Raw genomic sequence first — 18,400 nt, 5'->3', positions numbered from 1 at the left:
ATTTTCCGCTTTAATGCCTGAGAGAGCATCGGCGGTGTTGAATTTCTGCCGACAAAGGGTATCCAAACGTTAATTTCTGCTTACAAGAACGAAAACTCCCGCTTATGATCTCGTTAGGTCCGATTTCGCATCATCCTCAGACGTTGCTCGGAGGAAAAAAAACGAGCGTTTGTCCTGTCGGGATCATTTCTCATGCAGGCTCTAATACAAGAAGGGAGGAAGAGGGAAATCCTAGAACACCCTCGACACCTCCGTTTACCTCTCAGCCAAAGAGTTCTTTGCAACCAAGACGAATTATTTTACACAATGTAAGCAAAATAAAATCTGTAATTCCCCATTTTGAGGAAAAGATGACATGGTAATGTGCTGTTCATTGTGTACCAAGTAAAACTATTATCCCTATGGATTGCTTTTGATGATGATGTGTTTTTTCAAACCACGCCTACTGTCTGAGGAGCTCATCTTTTAACTTTTTCATTGATTAACCAGGTGAATAACACTAAAGTATAGTTAAATTTCACACAAGTTATGTAGAGAAAGGGTGCGAGAAATAGAGAGTGCACATTAGAGAGAGAGAGAGAGAAATAAAGGGAGAAATAAGGTGAGAAAGAGAGAGAAACATTAGAAGAATGAGAGAAACTAAAAAGAGAGAGGCAAAGAGTGAGCATGAGAAAGAGAGAGGTAAAGAAAGGGAAAGAGAAAAGAGAAAAGTGAGGAGAAAAAGGAAAGTGCAAAAGAGAAAAAGGAGAGAGTGTCACAAGCCAGAAACATATACGGGACCCAATAGCGTTCGTTTTACTCAGTTTTATTGAGAAAGAGAGCAGTGCTTGCTTCCACGATCCGATGATCGTCGGTCACGGGAAGCTGATGGCAGGAACGCGGAACTGGCACTTTCGTGTCGAGCGAGGGTAGTCGTAGGCAGCGGGAAAACAGGTCGATGGCCTGGACGGAGGAGCAAGGGCAGTAACGAGTCCAGAAAAGAGGTCGGCAACAGGTATCAGGCAGGAAACGGGGCAAAACGGGTCGGTTGGCCGGGACGGAGGGACAAGGCAGAAACGGGTCCAGAAACAGGTCGGCAACAGGTATCGGGCAGAAAATGTCGGACAGTACAGAGCTTGCCTAGCTGAAAGCATAGGTTTGCAGATGTTCTGACACCTTACTCTTGGAAGACGGGGGTTTAAAAGGAGTCAGGGAGCCAATCAGCGACCAGGCCTGTTGGGGCCAACGGGGCAGTTGCAGGTGCCCCGAATCAGCAATCAAAACAGAGAGAAAAATAGAAAAAAGGGAGAAAAAGAGAGGTAGTTACGGAGAGGGAAAAAAATTTGAAAAAAGAAAGACAGCAAGAATGAGAAAGAAATTGAGAGAGAGAGAGCGAGAGAGAGAGAGAGAGAGAGAGAGAGAGAGGAGCATCCTTGCAGCTCATTTTTCTCTCGCGCTTATCTCAGTCTCGCCTTGCGGGCCTGATTTGGCCCGCAAGCTGCCAGTTTGACACCTATGTTCCAATGCATGTTTATTGTACGTAGTTGTTCACAGATCGGTGTTACCAGAAGTCCATTGTGAATGAAACACCTGCCAAAATCGGACTCCCCCCTTACTTCTGAGAGAAGAGTCTGAAACATTATTATACACTGGGTGGGTTGATGGTTGGATCGTTTAAACACTTGGGTGATAGGGGCACCATTTCCTGAGGTGTGTCTTGGGTAAGTTCAGCCTGGTGGCGCCCATCCCTTTACAGGCCAACAAATATTTCCACTTGGTCTCGATATAGTACACCAAACAAAGCCTACTTGTGTACAACGGTTGTGATCATGACTATTACAGTACAGCGTTAAGCTACATTGTGTCGCGTCCGGGAACGATCGATCTGTCGAAAACGCAGCACTGAGAATCATACTTCACGAAAAGGGGAGTCAGATTTTGAAGGGGAGTAGAATTTAGGCACAACACAGGCTCATGGAAATGAATGAAAATTGCTCTCCCTGCATTAAATGTCACACCTCACGTAAAGTTAACTTAAAAGGGAATCTTATAGAACAGTAAAGCTGAGATATTGCACCTTGTATACCTCGTAGAAATCAATTTTGAACAAGTTGAAAATATTTACTGTGGCGAAACAACTCTGCCTTCTCTTACCAATCGATGGACGCGGAATCGAGTTGCTTTTATAGCAATTAACCAGCGTTTCGAAACAGTAATCTTCCGAATATTACATGTTTTGAAAACAGTTATGTACTCTACAGTTATGTGTGTATTATTTGTTATTGCAACATCCGTTGCAGCCTGGTCATTCTGGAAGGGGGATTACCTCATGTATGGTCCCTTCTCAAGGTTTCTTCATTTTCTATCAGAAAACCAGAACAGACCAGTGGACCCCAGAGCATTCGTTTAAGTCTTTTTATTGAGGAAGCGTTCAGGGCCGTCAGACGTCAGCAGCGGCGCCGGGGAGATAATTTCGGAACGAGTCTTCAACCGTAGTGCGGAAATCAGGCAGGTCGTGTTTACCGGGACTGCAGAACGTGGGACGGAAACAGGTCGGATCGGAGGCAGGCAAAATCAGGTAAGCAGAGTTCTAAACGAACGGGAAATCGGGAGAAACACACAGAGTTACAAGAATGTACGCTCTGACACTTCTCTGTGGGCGCAGGGCGCTTAAGAGAGGAGTGCCAGCCAATCAGAAGGCGCCCACCCAGGCGCCACATGATTGCTCCAGGTGATCGGAGTTAGTAATCATGACATTTTCCTCATGTTGAGGTTTTTGATTTTTTCCTTGTCCTCATGTAGGTTTTAGATCAGGGGGTGGTGTAATCTTAGTCTGTAGTTTGCAATAGTCTGTGGTCTGTGCAGCCCTTTGAGACTCCTTGTGATTAAGGACGTCACAAATAAACATGACTTAATAAACAATACAATAAGTCATTTTTCATCTGTAATCAATACATCTTTAATAAACAATCTTTGGGGGGGTGTTTCATCACGTTGTCTTTCGAATTTTCAGTTTTACCATGAGTAATTCAGTTCCTAACCTTTTGGGAGAAGTAGTGAGTAACTATAACTAATTACTTTTTTAAAGTAAAGCGCCCAACACTGAATAATACACACTGTCCATTTATTGTTTTTTTAAAGAACAGTGGAATGTTTGTATCGGTTCTGGTGACCCCAAATAAATTGTATTGGAGACCACTGCACTACACAAAACAGTAGTAGTTGGTCTTCACATATTACACAGTGTCCCCTTAAGATTTTTTGAAAAACAAAACGAAAATATATCACATTGGTGCCTGTATTTAAGTTTTAAACATTTTTAACGGATAATGTGCCACGAGTAATTTCGGGGAGGCCCCAAAGAGGTGGAGAAACAGAAACACTGCACTTGTGTAACATAATCTACGCTATGTCCCTTAGGTGTGATTCTAAGTAGAACTGCGACCTCTTGTGGTTAAACTAGATTCTTCTGCAAGCGAGACAAACTTCAAAAATGAACTGGAAAAAACAAACATTTGACAATTATAACCAGCATTTTACACTATATATTACACATATATTTAATAATTTTCATTTATATTCAACTATTGTAAATACAAAGTTAAATAAATGTGCCTCTATGCCTGTAAGAGCTTCCCTGTTTGACAGAGTAGTGTCCAGTTTGAGTCCAACCCATTTTTTGACAATCTTTAGGGGGGAGAGAAGGGAATGCACGTATTTTTCTCTCGTTATGGCTGCTGCTGCAACGTGGACTCACCGTGGACAGAAGGTTGCCAACTTAGTTTTTGTAGCTGGATGCAGAACCTATTCATGCATCAAATCACACTATGACGCCCTGCTCATCGGTGGAGGTAAGATCTTAAAATAAAAATGGTGGGGAAATATAAATGTATTTTACAGTTCATTCACAAATCCTCCTGTATTATTTGCCACCAAACTGTAGTTAATATGTGACATTGTGTAAATGGTTTGCAAAGTTAAGCTTCAGCTTGGCCCAAAGTCGGCCTCCCAAACTTTGGACTTGACCGAGCCGAATTGCTTTATTTTCTACATCAATATGTGACTTTTATGGTAAAATGATTTTTGTCTTGGTTTATTTTATGTTGCTGCAGGACACAATGGATTGGTGGCTGTGAGTCAAGACATCTCCACTGGAATTCTCATAGCATAGCAAGCCTTAGGATTCTTGAATAAATAACCTTTTTGTGTTTTTTTGCGTGTCTGTGTACTCAAGGCTGCCTACCTTCAGAAAGGAGGTCTACAGACAGCAGTGCTGGAGCGCAGACATGTGTTGGGAGGTGCAGCAGTGACAGAGGAGATCATCCCTGGTACGATGCATGCACCCTCTGGGTTTATGTTTTCATAAAGAGTAGATTAAGTGGATTTCCCGTCTGGATTCGGGGGAAAAATGCATAAAAGAGAATAGAATACGAGAGAAGATAGAGTACACGTTATTAAAAGGACTTTAGGCCCAGCAACGACAATGTATTTAAAACAATGGTGGTAGATTTTGGGTGGTTAAAACCTCAGATAAGGGAGAAAGCAAGAGACCAATCTGTGAAGTCACCAGAGCAAGGTTAGAAATTCAACAGATCGGTGAAACCTCGGTGCAGTGGAATGCTCTGGGCTCTGAGATTCAATCTGCAACTTAAGTTAAAGGGTCTAAATCTAGACTTAAAACACACCTATATTTAATAGTTTATGAGTGAGGTTGACCTCATATACCAGTTTTATTATCCCTGAAGGAGAAGGATCTGTTAGGACCAGAACAGGAAACAGGACCCACTTGCGTAACGTTACTCACAGTTTTATTGGGGAGAAGAGAAAGGAGCACACACTCGATCCGGAGAACGTTGGTCGCGGGGAGTTGGTTGCTCAGCCGCGGAAGTGGGACTTCCGTGGCGAGAGATGGCGGTGTCGGGAAAGCAAAAAGTCAAAAACCAGGAGAGGAGAGTAGCCGTGGTTGAAATCAAACAGATCGTAGCGAGAGAAATACAAGAGCAAAAACACAGGACAGGCGAAAAAAGGGCTTGCTGTGTAAAAAAACGGAGATTCGCAGACGGACCGACAAAAGGGGGCTGACTGGACAGAGTTTAAATACTGACAGGGAGCTCCGATTTCCTGTCCCGGCTGCCCGACTTGTTTCTGTCCACCGACCATGCTCCGATCTCCTGTCCCGGCTGCTTGACTCGTTTCCACCTTCTGACCCCGCTCTGATCTCGTGGGCTTCTTGCTTCTCCTGCCCAGCTATCACCAAATCGCTGGCGTTTGTTGTCCCGTGCCTGACTTCTCCGGTTCCGCAATAAAGCTTGGTGTGAAACGTTACCTTTTTGGGTCTACCGTCTCTTCTGGTTCTGACACCTAATCCTTCAGTCGTGGTCCATCTGAATTAGAGGTTAGATCGGGCCTCCAAAAATCCAGCCCGACCTGACCAGGCCGGCAGGTACAAACTTCATTTGAGCGATCAAGCTCGTAGAAAACCCGAATTTGCATAATCAATTTCTGAGCAAATAAAAATGGTGATTTTAGTGAAATGCTTAAATATGAGAGCACACATCTGGAAGCAGCAAAACCAGAGGAAAAGCAATGAAAGGAACCTGATAGATCATTTGGAAGCCAGTAGAGATGAGGGCCATAGCAGCCCTGATGGCCCACCACTACAGTATACTATCAAAAACAAATTTACTAGATCAAAGTACTACAATTTTTACTGTGTTCATGTATTTTATGGTGTATGATAGGTTTTTCTGAAATACTTTTTTGTGCATGTAGGTTTCCACTTCTCCAGGTGCTCCTATGTGCTGAGCTTACTACGGCCACATATTTACGCTGACTTGGAGCTGAAGGTAAATAAGGCATATGTAAACAAACCTAATTTGCTTCCCAAACACCCGCCTTTTCTTCATGTTCCCAGAAACACGGCTTGAAGGTCTACATGAGGGATCCCCATGCTTTCACTCCCATGTTGGAAGCGGGCTCGCCAAGGTCACTCATCCTCGGCTCGGATCTTGCCGAGAACCAAAAGGAGATTGGCAAATTTTCCCAGAAAGACGCAAAGGTCATTGAAGCACTGAGAAGCATTTAGTATTATATTTTTATGGATCCATTCTGAATTGGACTACAAACACATCTGATTAAAAGCCGCATGCTTGAATTCAAGAGCGCCGAAAGAAAACTTAAATGAGGGCTGCGTCACAAAAAAAGTGAGCCCTATATTTCTAAACAGCAGCGCCATGGCATACTGTATAGAATAGTAGCTGATTGCAACACAGATGTGCTGTTGTTATTGGTGATTGACAAATTGCATTTGTTTGTCATCGTCCCTCAATGATTCAAGGAAACTGCAGCAACCGGACAATGACTGATTATATGAAAAGAGAAGAGAAGCGTTTTGTATGGATAACTTGGAAAATTTTGAATGAGGAAGTTATATTTATGATTTAATTTGACTTAGATTATTATATGATTATATAAGGCCGCCTTTCATTTTTGTCCGTCTCCAGGCATTTTAGTTTTTTGTGTCTTAGTCTGTTCTGTCTCTTTCCAAATTCGTGCTTGCTGATCCCCGTATTATTTAATTAATATTGGCAAAAAGATAGACTATGACACGACCAGAAGAGAATCAGGACCCAAATGCGTAACGTTAACCACAAGTTTATTGATAGAAAGAGGAAGGGCAGCACCCACGGTGTTCGCTGGAGTGGGAAGCAAGCCGCTCACACGATCGGATCGTGTTCCGAATGCGTAAGTGGATCTTCCGGAGCGAGAGATGGCGGTGTCGAGGACAGAAAAAAACAGGTCGATAGCCGGGACAGGAGAGCAAGCATGTGGTCGAAACCAAAAACGGGTCGTAAGCCGGGATGGGAGAGCAAACGTGGTCGGGGTCAAAAAACAGGTCGTAGCCGGAGACAAACCAGGAGATCAGGAACGGACGGGTGGAAAAACGGGTGCAAAAAGCGTGACCGACGGAAGTCAGAGTCAAAGCGCTTGCCTTGTAGAAACAGAGGTTCGCTGACGGACTGAAAACCTGCGAGTAAAAGGACAGAGCTTAAAAAGGACAGGGAACCAATCAGGCAGCCCGCAGCGGCTGGCGCCAATTGAAGTGATCCAAATCAGTAATCATAACACACTAGTTTTTCCTCTCAAGGGGCGTCACAAATGTTTTCAGGTGACACCGCAGTGCTTTGTGAGAGACTCCCCCTGTAAACCTGACTGACTTTACAAGCCACAGTGTTTAAAATGAAGCCAAAGGAGTAGTTTGTAGTCCGAAACGTACCGTATTTATGCAACCAGGCTTTTCCAGAATTTGTTCAGTACCTTGAGAAGCTAGCCAGCGCCATTCACCCAATCCTGGACTCCCCTCCTGTTGACATTCTGGGTGTCACAAGTGGATCCTTGCGTAAGAGGCTGACTGCTGCAAAGACACTGAAGCCTGTTGTCAAATGTGGTGAGTATCACGCCTGGAAATACAGAAATAATGTTTGACACATAAAATAACTCCAATGTGTTTTGAAAAAAGGGTTGAAATTAGGACGAAATATTCCAGAGTTTTACGAGATCATAACATCACCAATCATGAAGGTTTGGAATTCTTAATTTAGACGAAATGTATCACTCTATCGGAGTAGCACTATATAACGTTGCTTTAAAAAAATCATTTTAGATTCTCAATCGCTGGTTCGAGTCGGAGCCACTGAAAGCAACCTTGGCGACAGACGGCGTGATTGGAGCAATGATCAGTCCCTGCAATCCTGGTAGTGGGTGAGATAACTTGTCAAAGTCACTGTAATAATTCACCACTAGAGGACGCCGTAGTTTAGAATGGAGCCGAAGCGTGTGCATTCGAAGAAGACAACATACCTGAAAGACACCACGTCAGAGAATTCGGAAACCTACTTCCATATTTTCACATGAATGCTTGCGTTAATCCCTACGAACGACAACAAAAGATCGAGTGAGCTCGATACACCCGAAGCAGCTGAAAAGAGCGGATAACCGGAGTTGGTCAGAGCTGGTGTAAGAGAGTAACTTTAGCGGCTACACCACTAGAGTTCACTATATAGGACACAGTTTAGCTTAAAAAAATGAAACAGTAATACATAGAGGATCATTAAAACAAGACGATCAATTTATTTACTGTATAACCAATTTATTTTATTTAAGAAATAATGATGGGAGAATTGACTCTCAGGCTTTGCTTTATTAATAAGTTTAGAAAAAACTACCACCTTACCCCATTGGTAATTACTTCTGCTCATTTTATTTTATTTGTAACGGTTCTTTGAATACAAAATGATATTTATGTTTATTTATCTATTTTTGACAATTTTTATTTTAAATGAGCTTTTTCCCAGGGAAAAAAAAAATACAAATCATTAAAAATGTTAAGTAGCAAAAAATTAGAAGGAAAAAAGCACACAAAATTCTGAATGATGAAAGATAATACTTAAAATCAGCAAAATATTCTAAAAACGGATATCCATGTAAGACATTTTTGCGTATTTGAATGACTTTAAAAAGAAATATTTCTGATAATAGAAATAAGTTAAAAATAATGCAAATATAAGGAAAAGAAATCAGGGTTCACGGATTGCTAACGATTGTTCACGGAATAGAATAAAATATACCTTTATTGTCATTGGTACAAAATGGGTTAACATATTGTGACAACGAAATTGGGCATGACACGGCAGCGCAGTGGTTAGCGCTTGTGCGGCACAGTTCATGTCATGGGAACCTGTCGTGGGTTCAAATCCAGCTCCAGACTTCCTGTGCGGAGTTTGTATGTCCTCCCCGTGCTTGCGTGGGTTTCTTCCGGGCACTCCGGTTTCCTCCCACATTCCGAAAACATACACTTCAGGTGAATTGGCCGGTCCAAATTGTCCCTAGGTGTGAATGAGCGAATGAGTTGTCTGTCCCCGTGTGCCCTGCGATTGGCTGGCAACCAGTTCAGGGTGTCCCCTGCCCACTGCCCGCAGATGGCTGGGATGGGCTCCAGCCCCCCCGCGACCCTAATGAGGATAAGCGGTACGGCTAATGAGATGAGATGAGACTCCAGTTCCACACATTCACAGTGAGGTAACAAACCCAAGAAGATAAAGGAACAGAGAAGATAAGGTTATAAAACAAGGAGGATAAGGTTATAATTATAATTCACACAAAATTTACCCAAGAAATGTCGGCATATAGGATGTTACATACAGTTTGGTATCGTAGGGTTTGTGCAATATGCATTTGGTGCAAAAATAGTCATCATAGTGCAAAAAATGGTCAACATGTGCATTTGGTGCAAAAAAAAAAGGTCTGGATCATTATCAGGGATGGTGTCATAATAGTCATTAGTTTGCAATAGTCTGTGGTCTGTGCAACCCTTTGAGACTACTTGCGGACAAGGGGTATACAAATAAACATGACTTGACTTGACCTGACAAATATAAACAAAAACGGGAAGAATAACGTGAATGTGGGGTGAGAAATGTTCGTTATTTATTTATGTTCTCTGGAATATAAATTTTACTCGTGCACATTGCAGGTATGTGCTTTTGCATCACGTGATGGGAGAGTTGGAGAAGGAAAAAGGTGCCTGGGGTTACGTGGAAGGGGGTATGGGAGGCGTGTCTAAAGCCTTGGCCGATGCGGCTCGATCTCACGGTGCAGACATTTTCACAGGAAAGGTCGATTTTAGAAACAAATATCCCAAACATCCAAGAGTGAAAAGCGGACTGACCTTACTGAATATCCACAGGATGTGGACCACGTTCTCGTGGACTCTAATGGTGCTGCCAAAGGAGTGGTGCTAAAGGATGGCACAGAGATTCACAGCAAAATTGTGCTTTCCAATGCTACTCCCCATGCGACGTTCAAGAACCTCACACCGCAGGTATGACTGGAATAGAATATACCTTTATTGTCATTGTTACAACATGGGATACATTGTGACAACGAAATTGGATGTGGCACTCCAGGTCCACATTTTACAGTGAGGATAAGGAAAACAAAGAGATAAAGGAACAAAGAAGATGTTTTAACTGTCTTTGTTGTATAGGCTTTGTTTTCCTCCGGAGTGGGGGTGTATGAGGGGGTGAGGGACAGACAGAGATGGGCGGATCCAACTAGATGTTTGATCTTACTGTACACACGGTCCAGTGTTTTTTCCCTAATTGCTCAGTCCACGTGTTGAATGGATTTGGGAAGTACATTCCTTAAACATGCCCGATTAAAGTCATCGGCGACGATAAAAGCTCCATCGGGGTGTGCAAGCTGCTATTAATTGATAGCAGCGGGCAGGAGATTTAGCGCTATGCTAACGTTAGCATCCGGTGGAACGTAACAGCAAGCACAATGACCACAGTTAGCTCTCTCGGTAGATAGAAGGGTCTACATGATACTGCTAGAAACTCAATGAATGAATGAATGAAAACCTTATCCGAACATTAAAATAAAACAGAACAAAAACAATAACAACAAAATAATGTTACATAATATGTTCGAAAAGGGGGAGTAGGAAGCAAATGCTTATATTCCCTACCCCTTCATCTTCCCTATTAAATACGCCAATGATATAACAACAATAGTAATAATATTAATAATAACAGTTATGATATAACAATAGCCACAATAACACAAAGTTAACCATAGTTCTCGACACACTATTCGCAATCTCTCGTATCACTCATACCCCATTTTCTTCATCTCTGTATTCCGCCAGGAAAGTTTTTTTGTATTTAAATTGGAACACGTGAATAGTTGGACATTGTTTGATCTCGTCTTGTAAATTGTTTGACTCCACACACACACACACAGACACACACATACTTTTCCTGGTGGTTCTCACTTTTGAGATTATGAATTTACTACAGCCCCTTAAATTATAATTTCCCTCTTTCTTAATGAATAATTTATGGTTGTTTTCTGGCACTATGTTTTTGTTGACCTTAAATAGCAGTTGTGCAGTGAAAATTTTTACTAAATCATTCAATTTTAATCATTTGGACTGCAAAAGGTAAAAAGGAATTCAAACACACTGTTGGCAAAATCGCTCATTGCATAATCATTTTCTCCCTTTTCTTGCGCATAGAGTGCCCTTTTATCAGAATTCTTGAAAGCGGTTGATCAGATTGACTACACTTCTCCAGTCACCAAGATCAACGGTAAATATTTTAGCCTTTTAAGAAATCTTCACTATTTTAGGGTTTAAATTATAGTGAATCAATTTTATTTAGTTGAGAAATATCTGCCTGTTACAGTAGAACCGCAAGAAACGGCGACCCCTACCTTATGACGGTTTCACTTTCCAATCTGCATTGTCCCTCTTTAGGGCATTTGCCCCACCATACGACATCAGCAACAAATTATTTTAAAACGCACAAAATAAAAACTTAGTAACGTTGGTATGACGAATTACGTCTCTGAGATGCTCTTCTGACATTCATTGACGTCATAGGTATGGCAGGTCAACTATCAGTTTGTCTAACATCATCATGGATGGGCTGAACTACCTCCCACATTGCCTTTCTTCTCATTCAGTTCAAAATATTTTGTACTTTGTGAAGACTTTCCGAGTCGGTATTACAATGTGTACTGTATTTATTGGTGATGGATCCAAAGGCTTATAGTGATGCTAAAGGAGAAGCAAACACATGATAACCATGGAAACCAAGATTGTGATTATCAAGGAATACGAAGAAGGCACACAAATTTACTACCCTTGCTAAGTTGCGTGGCGGTAACCAATCAACGCTCGAAAATATTATTACAAATAAGGAAGCGATTAAAACTAGAAAATCTTCTGCAAGTAGAAGTTTTACAATCAATTTGAATTTTAAACCCCCTTCTTCTCTGCATCCACCCGCTACTCCACTGTACCAGCACAAGTCACGTTAAGTCAAGTAAGGTCGAGCTTATTTATATAGCCCTTTATCACAAAAAGTCTCAAAGGGCTTCACAGAATACTACCAAAATATTGCAGGAATACTACAAAAGACCAAAAATACACAATTACCGTAATACTACAAAACTAAATATCAAATTTGGTGCTAAAACAGACCTAAAACCCTATTATTGTACTTTCATTCTAAATAGAAAAAAAAACAGAAATAGAACAAAAATAGTACCAAGGGGGAAGGCAGACAAAGTTTTGTCATTTTGTAAGACCATCCGTAAATTTGGTCAATTGAATAATAATAACGTTTTCAAAATTGTGCAATTTTGTTAAACAAATACTTATAATCCCTTTGTGCAAGAATTGTAAAAACTGGGAAGGTGAAGAAAGTTTTTGTGAGAGAAGCCCCACCCCAAAAATTGGGTCCATTTGTACAAAATAGAATAAAAAATAACATTTAAATTTGTTTAAAAAAATAATTAAAAAGAGGGGAAATAATGAAAAAAATGGAAGGTAGTGATAATGTCTTCAGGAAAAAATTGGGTCAATTTGTTGAAAAAAGAAAAATCTCAAATACTATTTCATATTTGTAAAACAACCGCCCAAAAATGTGGTTGTTTCTACAAGAAAACGAAAGGGAAATGAAATGTCATGTCTCCTACATGTGTATTTATTTATAATGTTATTTAATCATATACAGTTATGATACAACAAAGTCGTACTTACCACGTACTATTTTGTTATTTTCATGTTTTTATCTGGGGTACCGGGGGTTTCGGAACACAATAGGTTCCTATCCCCCGCTATACGTCTAATTCACATCGAAGGATCAAGATTTTTCAGATAAAACTAAATGGCACCTGGATGTAGAAATTATTTTGACATCATTCTGATTATCAGTGGCAGTGGACAAGCTGCCAAACTTCCTGGCAGCTCCCACACCGGACAATAAAGCGGGACCTCATCATCAGTGCTCCATTCACATCAACTGTGAGAGTGTAGACATCCTTGAGTCAGCCTACAGAGAAGCTATGAATGGACGGCCCTCAACAAGGTAAAATTCAGATTATTATATCATCAAAACTGTCCAATCAACAACAAACTACATTTGATATAAAAACGATTAAAATAGTCACAGTACATTCATTTTAATGAACAATAAAATAATAATAGTATAAATAGTATAAATCAAAGTAATACATTAAGCATAAATTACACATGTCACGATTACCCATTGCCCTCACCTGTGCCTGCTCGTTCCCCTCCTATTTAAACTCAGTACTCCATTCACTCCTTGTCAGTCCGTCAGCGAACCTCCGCATACGCAAAGGCAAGCACTATTTGACTCTACTTCCCTCCTGTCCCGTCCTCACCTTTATCCTGCCCCTCTGTCCCTGACTTCCCGATCGTCTCCGGCTACTTGACCTGTTCTGTCCATCGACCACGCTCCGATCTCCCGCTCCGACTACTTGACCCGTTCTGTCCATCGACAGATCTACTCTTGTAAAAGTAACAAGTAGAGTGATTTAAAAATAATGACCAGGAGTACAAAATGTCTCAAAACGTACTCAAGTAAATATGGCTCGTTACTACCCACCTCTGGATGATCTTACCCCGCAATTATATCGATTTAACTTCAATTTGTTGACTTTTGTTCCTCAGGCCTATGATCGAAATGACCATCCCGTCTGTGTTGGACCCTACTTTGGCGCCCTCTGGTGGTCATGTGGTGTTACTCTTCACGCAGTTCACCCCCTTCTACATTGAGGGCCGAGAGTGGACCAAGCAAGACAAGGAGGATTATGCAGATAACGGTTTGAAATCCTTAATAATTGTAAAATTAATTGTTCGGAATTTGGATAGTAAGAATTATTAATCACTTTGTTATTTTCAAGTATTTTTTTTAACATTCAGGTGAATTGGCCGGTCCAAATTGTCCCTAGGTGTGAATGAGCGAATGAGTTGTCTGTCCCTGTGTGCCCTGCGATTGGCTGGCAACCAGTTCAGGGTGTCCCCTGCCCACTGCCCGGAGATGGCTGGGATGGGCTCCAGCCCCCCCGCGACCCTAATGAGGATAAGCGGTACGGCTGATGAGATGAGATGAACATTTGGTTTTAGGTTGAAGAAACCTGGTAGATAACTACGTGTAAAAGAATATGGGTGAATATCGCTAATACTTAAAATTACCTTGATATTTTACTAATGTAATCATTTAAATGAGAAAAAAATCTACTTTTTTTATGTTTTACTTTTTTGATTTAAACGTATTTATATATTTTTTGTCCACTTAAATTAAACCAATTTTATTGCAGATTTTCTTATCAGATTTAAACTTGCTTATACAGTAAATCAATAAAGTTATACCTAAATACAGGGTTTTATTTTATCAGAAAAAATGTTTGTAGAAAAGGAAAACAAATAATCAAATTGATAATTGTAGTGTTTTTTTAGTTTTGCTGGTAAACTAAGATAGAGTATAGTATAATGAAAGCAGTAAATGGTCAAAATGATCTGCCAGTGGAACAATATTACTGTAATTTTGCTCATTTGAGTATCCCTAAGAGTACATGTACCATAATTTGAGAACCATTGTGTTTTTTTGGTTGATAAATTCTGTTATTATTTTTTCCAGTGTTCAACTGGGTGGAGAAATACGCCCCCGGATTCAAAGAGTCGGTGGTGGGCAGGGACATCCTAACTCCGCCTGACCTGGAGAGTATTTTTGGGCTCACCGGAGGGGTAAAAACTAAAAAAGATTTTTGTTTGACGCCAGCAACTGTCCAAACAAGCTAGTGAAATGTCATCAGACTCCACTTGGAACACATGCTACGAGCAATTGCCCTGAGTCAGTGTATTTGCTCATTTAATGTGCTTTTAAAGACCTTTGTAGCACCTATGCTATGAGCAGGGTTGGGTAGGGTTACTTTAACTTGATTACTTTCAATTACTTTTGGATTACTCCAATACCAGATATGCCAATAAAAGACAAAAGAAACAAAATATGAATAAAATTATGACTCACAACACGTGGTAAGCTTTCTCTCCTGGCTTTGATCTCTTTGATCTCTGGCAAAACCAACATAAAATGCTACAGAAACAAAATGAAAATAAATCCAAACAGCTTGCCAACATCATTTTTGCCATTCCATGTATTCCGTTACTCCCCAAGCCTGCACAAAATGTAGTAATTTTATTCATATTTAGTTTATTTTGTCTTTTATTAGCATATTTGGTATTGGAGTAATCCAAAAGTAATTGAAAGTAATCAAGGTAAAGTAACCCTAGCCAACCCTAGCTATGAGGCAGAGGAAAGAAAAGCTACTGGACTAGTTCTAGGTTTGATGAGTGGTAAGTTTTATAGAGGTCATAAGGAATTTGAACTATAGCCGGCAATTCAATGAACCGTGGACGCGACATTAGACAACATTTTGCATGAATTAGGGTTCGTGCTCATTTTTCATGGTCAAATTCCAGCACTTATTAAGGACTAAATTTATTGCAGCCTGATCATCCCGGAAGGGGGGGATAACTCGTGTGCAGGCATTTGATTTTTTCAATGTCCTTATCATAAAGTTTTTGAGTTTTCCTTGGCCCTCATGTAGATTTTAGATCATGGCGTAATGGTAGTCTGTACAGCCATTTGAGGCTCCTTGTGATTGAGGGTCAAGTCATGTTTTTTTTGTATAGCCCTTAATCACAAGGATTCTCAAAGGGCTGCACAGACCACAGATACTTGCAAACTACAGACTATTATTACACCAATCCCTTGTCATGATTACCGATGTGAATCACCTGTGCCGGCTCATTTTAGCGCCAACCGCTGCGGGTTCTGATTGGCTCCCAGTCCCTATCTAAACTGTGTCCTGTCACTCTCCTGTTGTCAGTCCGTCTGCGAACCTCTGTTTATACAAGGCAAGAACCTTTTGACCCTGACTCCCCGCCTGTCCCGTTTTTGCTCCCGTTTGTCTCCGACTACGACCTGTTTTGATCCTGACCACGTCTGTCTGCGTGTAAAATTACTACATTTTGTGCAGGCTTGGGGAGTAGCTTGGCAAGCTGTTTGGATTTATTTTCATTTTGTTTCTGTCGCATTTTATGTTAGTTTTGCCGGAGATCAAAGAGATTAAAGCCAGGAGAGAAAGCTTACCACATGTTGTGAGTCATAATTTTATTCATATTTAGTTTCTTTTGTCTTTTATTAGCATATTTGGTATTGGAGTAATCCAAAAGTAATTGAAAGTAATCCAGTTAAAGTAACTCTACCCAACCCTGCTCATATGCATAAAAACGAATGAAAAAAAACAAACACGAGTGCCGTTTTTGCATGAGGTTAATTAATCATTCAGCCTTTTTTTCGAAAGAATAAACTTTGACAATGTGGAGCCGTCTGCGGCGACGTGTCTATGTTTGTATAACTACAAAAAGAAGTGGAAACAAACCCACCAAAACACGTCCAGTTCGGGTTATTCATCCTTAAATCGCACCGTCACTGGGTGGAGTCAAAACAAAGAAAATGAGAAATTAGTTTTTTCCAAGCAATATCTTGTTAACGATTGCTATTTGTAAACATCGGGGTTCTGTCTGCGGTCTATGCAGGCATGCATATTCTATTCACGGCGAGCAATGACGAAAGATGTACTGGATTTTGCTATGATGTCTATGATGTCTTTTTTTTTTTTTTTTTACACAACTTCATTGAAACAAGGAATGACAAATCGTCGTTCGCTAATTAAGATAACTCATTTAATTCAATAATTCAGTTATCTGCTCAAATATTTACTACAATGTGTTTCCTATAAAAATTCGAGACATTTTTGAAACATGCTAACAAAAACTGTCTAATCTTCTTGATAGAATATCTTTCATGGATCAATGTCATTGGACCAATTGTACCTAGCGCGACCACTGGCCTCGCTCTCAGACTACCGGACGCCGGTTAAAGGCCTTTATCTTTGTGGCAGTGGCACTCATCCAGGTTTGTTAAGCACACTTAGCAAACAGCCGTCATATTGAAATAGAAAATAAAATCTTATCTGTGCTTAGGTGGAGGCGTGATGGGATCCCCTGGCTGGAACGCTGCACTAATTGCTATGGATGACCTGAAACGCAGCTGATAAAATATCAAAATGTGCAGTAAAAATATTTCAAACACACCCGTTTAATAATATGACTTGTGTACTGTATGGCAGGGGTGCTCACGAGCTACAGGTAGCTCCTAAAGATCACCTGAGGACCCCGCAGATGGTTTTGAAAATAGCTCACCAGTGATGGGTGATTGTAATTTTCTAGGAAATTGGATTTCTAACTGCAATGATACACCTTTGACTTGATCAGTGCCTTTAAAAGTAGGATCTATTCTTCCAAACTTCATTTCTAATGAACCTATAATTGAATTACTCAGTGTCCTTTTTAAAATGCATAGTTTTTAGTGGTTGACTGAGCCTGTCCTACTTTTAAGTACAACTGGGTGAAAACATAATAATAACATAGTATTGTGATAGGTTGCAAGTCTATAGAAGCATATACAGTACAACCGGTATCCCTTGTGCTAAACAGTAACAAAAATGTAACTCACGGCTTTAGAAAGGTTGGTGAAAGGTCTATCTATCTCATGCATTATAAACATGTTTTTTTCATTATATAGCCCCCGTCTGTCATGATTACCGATGCGATTCACCTGTGCCCTCCGTTGCGGATTCTGATTGGCCCCCTGTCACTCAGTCCTGTCAATCCCCGGTCGTCAGTCCGTCTGCGAACCTCTATTTTTACAAGGCAAGCCTTTTACGACCCTGACTCCCACTTGTCCTGTCTTTGCTCCCGTCTGTTTCCGGCTACAGCCCGTTTTGATCCCGACCATCTCTGCTCTCCCGTCCCGACTTGCGACCCGTTTTCGATCCCGACCATGTCTGCTCTCCCGCCCCGGCTTACGACCCATTTCTTACCCCGACAAAATTTTGCTCTCCAGTCCCGGCTACTGACCAGTTTTCCCATCCCTGACACCACCATCGCTCTCTGCAGAAAATCCACCTCCGCGTTCTGATCACAAGGCGAGTACGAGAGCAACTCGCTTCCTGCGTCCAGCGAACACCGGATTGTTGGCGCAGCCCTTCCTCGTTCCTGCAATAAAACTTGTAGTAAACGTTACGTCAGTGGGTCCTGTTTCCGTTCTGGTCCTGACAGTTTCATGTTGCAACATGACTGAAAATAAAAGAGAAACAAAAAAAAAAAAAATACAGTCGCCATGTTGAAAATGGGGTGGGCTAAAATTCTCACAGAAAGCACAGGGCAAGGTGGCCAAAGGGCTACTGCCATCTTCTGGTGAAATGGTGATTTCTCTTTTTTTTGGACAAATTGATTATATACTGGGCAGCACGGCAGCGCAGTGGTTAGCGCGTGTGCGACACAGTTCTAAGGTCTTGGGAACCTCCTGTGTGGGTTCAAATCCAGCTACCGTACCTCCTGTGCAGAGTTTGTATGTTCTCCCCGTGCTTGCGTGGGTTTCCTCTGTGCACTCCAGTTTCCTCCCACATTCCAAAGACA

The 18,400-nt window shown here is 41.2% G+C and overlaps 1 protein-coding gene across 2 annotated transcripts; it reads left to right on the top strand.

Moving 5' to 3' along the window:
• Window positions 1-3,668: 3,668 nt before the first annotated feature.
• Window positions 3,669-18,004, top strand: pyroxd2 (pyridine nucleotide-disulphide oxidoreductase domain 2). Of its 2 annotated transcripts, XM_088351835.1 has the most exons (17): window positions 3,669-3,830; window positions 4,092-4,111; window positions 4,214-4,307; window positions 5,752-5,825; window positions 5,894-6,037; window positions 7,273-7,426; window positions 7,499-7,560; window positions 7,643-7,740; window positions 9,512-9,653; window positions 9,725-9,859; window positions 11,057-11,129; window positions 12,761-12,914; window positions 13,523-13,674; window positions 14,493-14,599; window positions 16,715-16,835; window positions 16,904-16,988; window positions 17,698-18,004. In XM_088351835.1, exons 1-16 carry the CDS (start codon window positions 3,710-3,712, stop codon window positions 16,972-16,974), a joined length of 1,722 nt encoding a protein of 573 aa, XP_088207961.1. In that variant the 5' UTR covers window positions 3,669-3,709; the 3' UTR covers window positions 16,975-16,988; window positions 17,698-18,004. The 2 variants fall into 2 exon arrangements, with proteins under 2 accessions (XP_088207961.1, XP_088207960.1); XM_088351834.1 differs by having other exon boundaries at window positions 16,904-18,004.
• Window positions 18,005-18,400: the final 396 nt, after the last annotated feature.

The sequence above is a fragment of the Urocampus carinirostris genome, chromosome 13 (genome assembly GCF_059441175.1).
Source record: "Urocampus carinirostris isolate Australia breed hairy pipefish chromosome 13, RoL_Ucar_1.0, whole genome shotgun sequence".
Classification (NCBI taxonomy): Eukaryota; Metazoa; Chordata; class Actinopteri; order Syngnathiformes; family Syngnathidae; genus Urocampus; species Urocampus carinirostris.
This window is presented reverse-complemented; position numbering and strand designations above follow the sequence as displayed.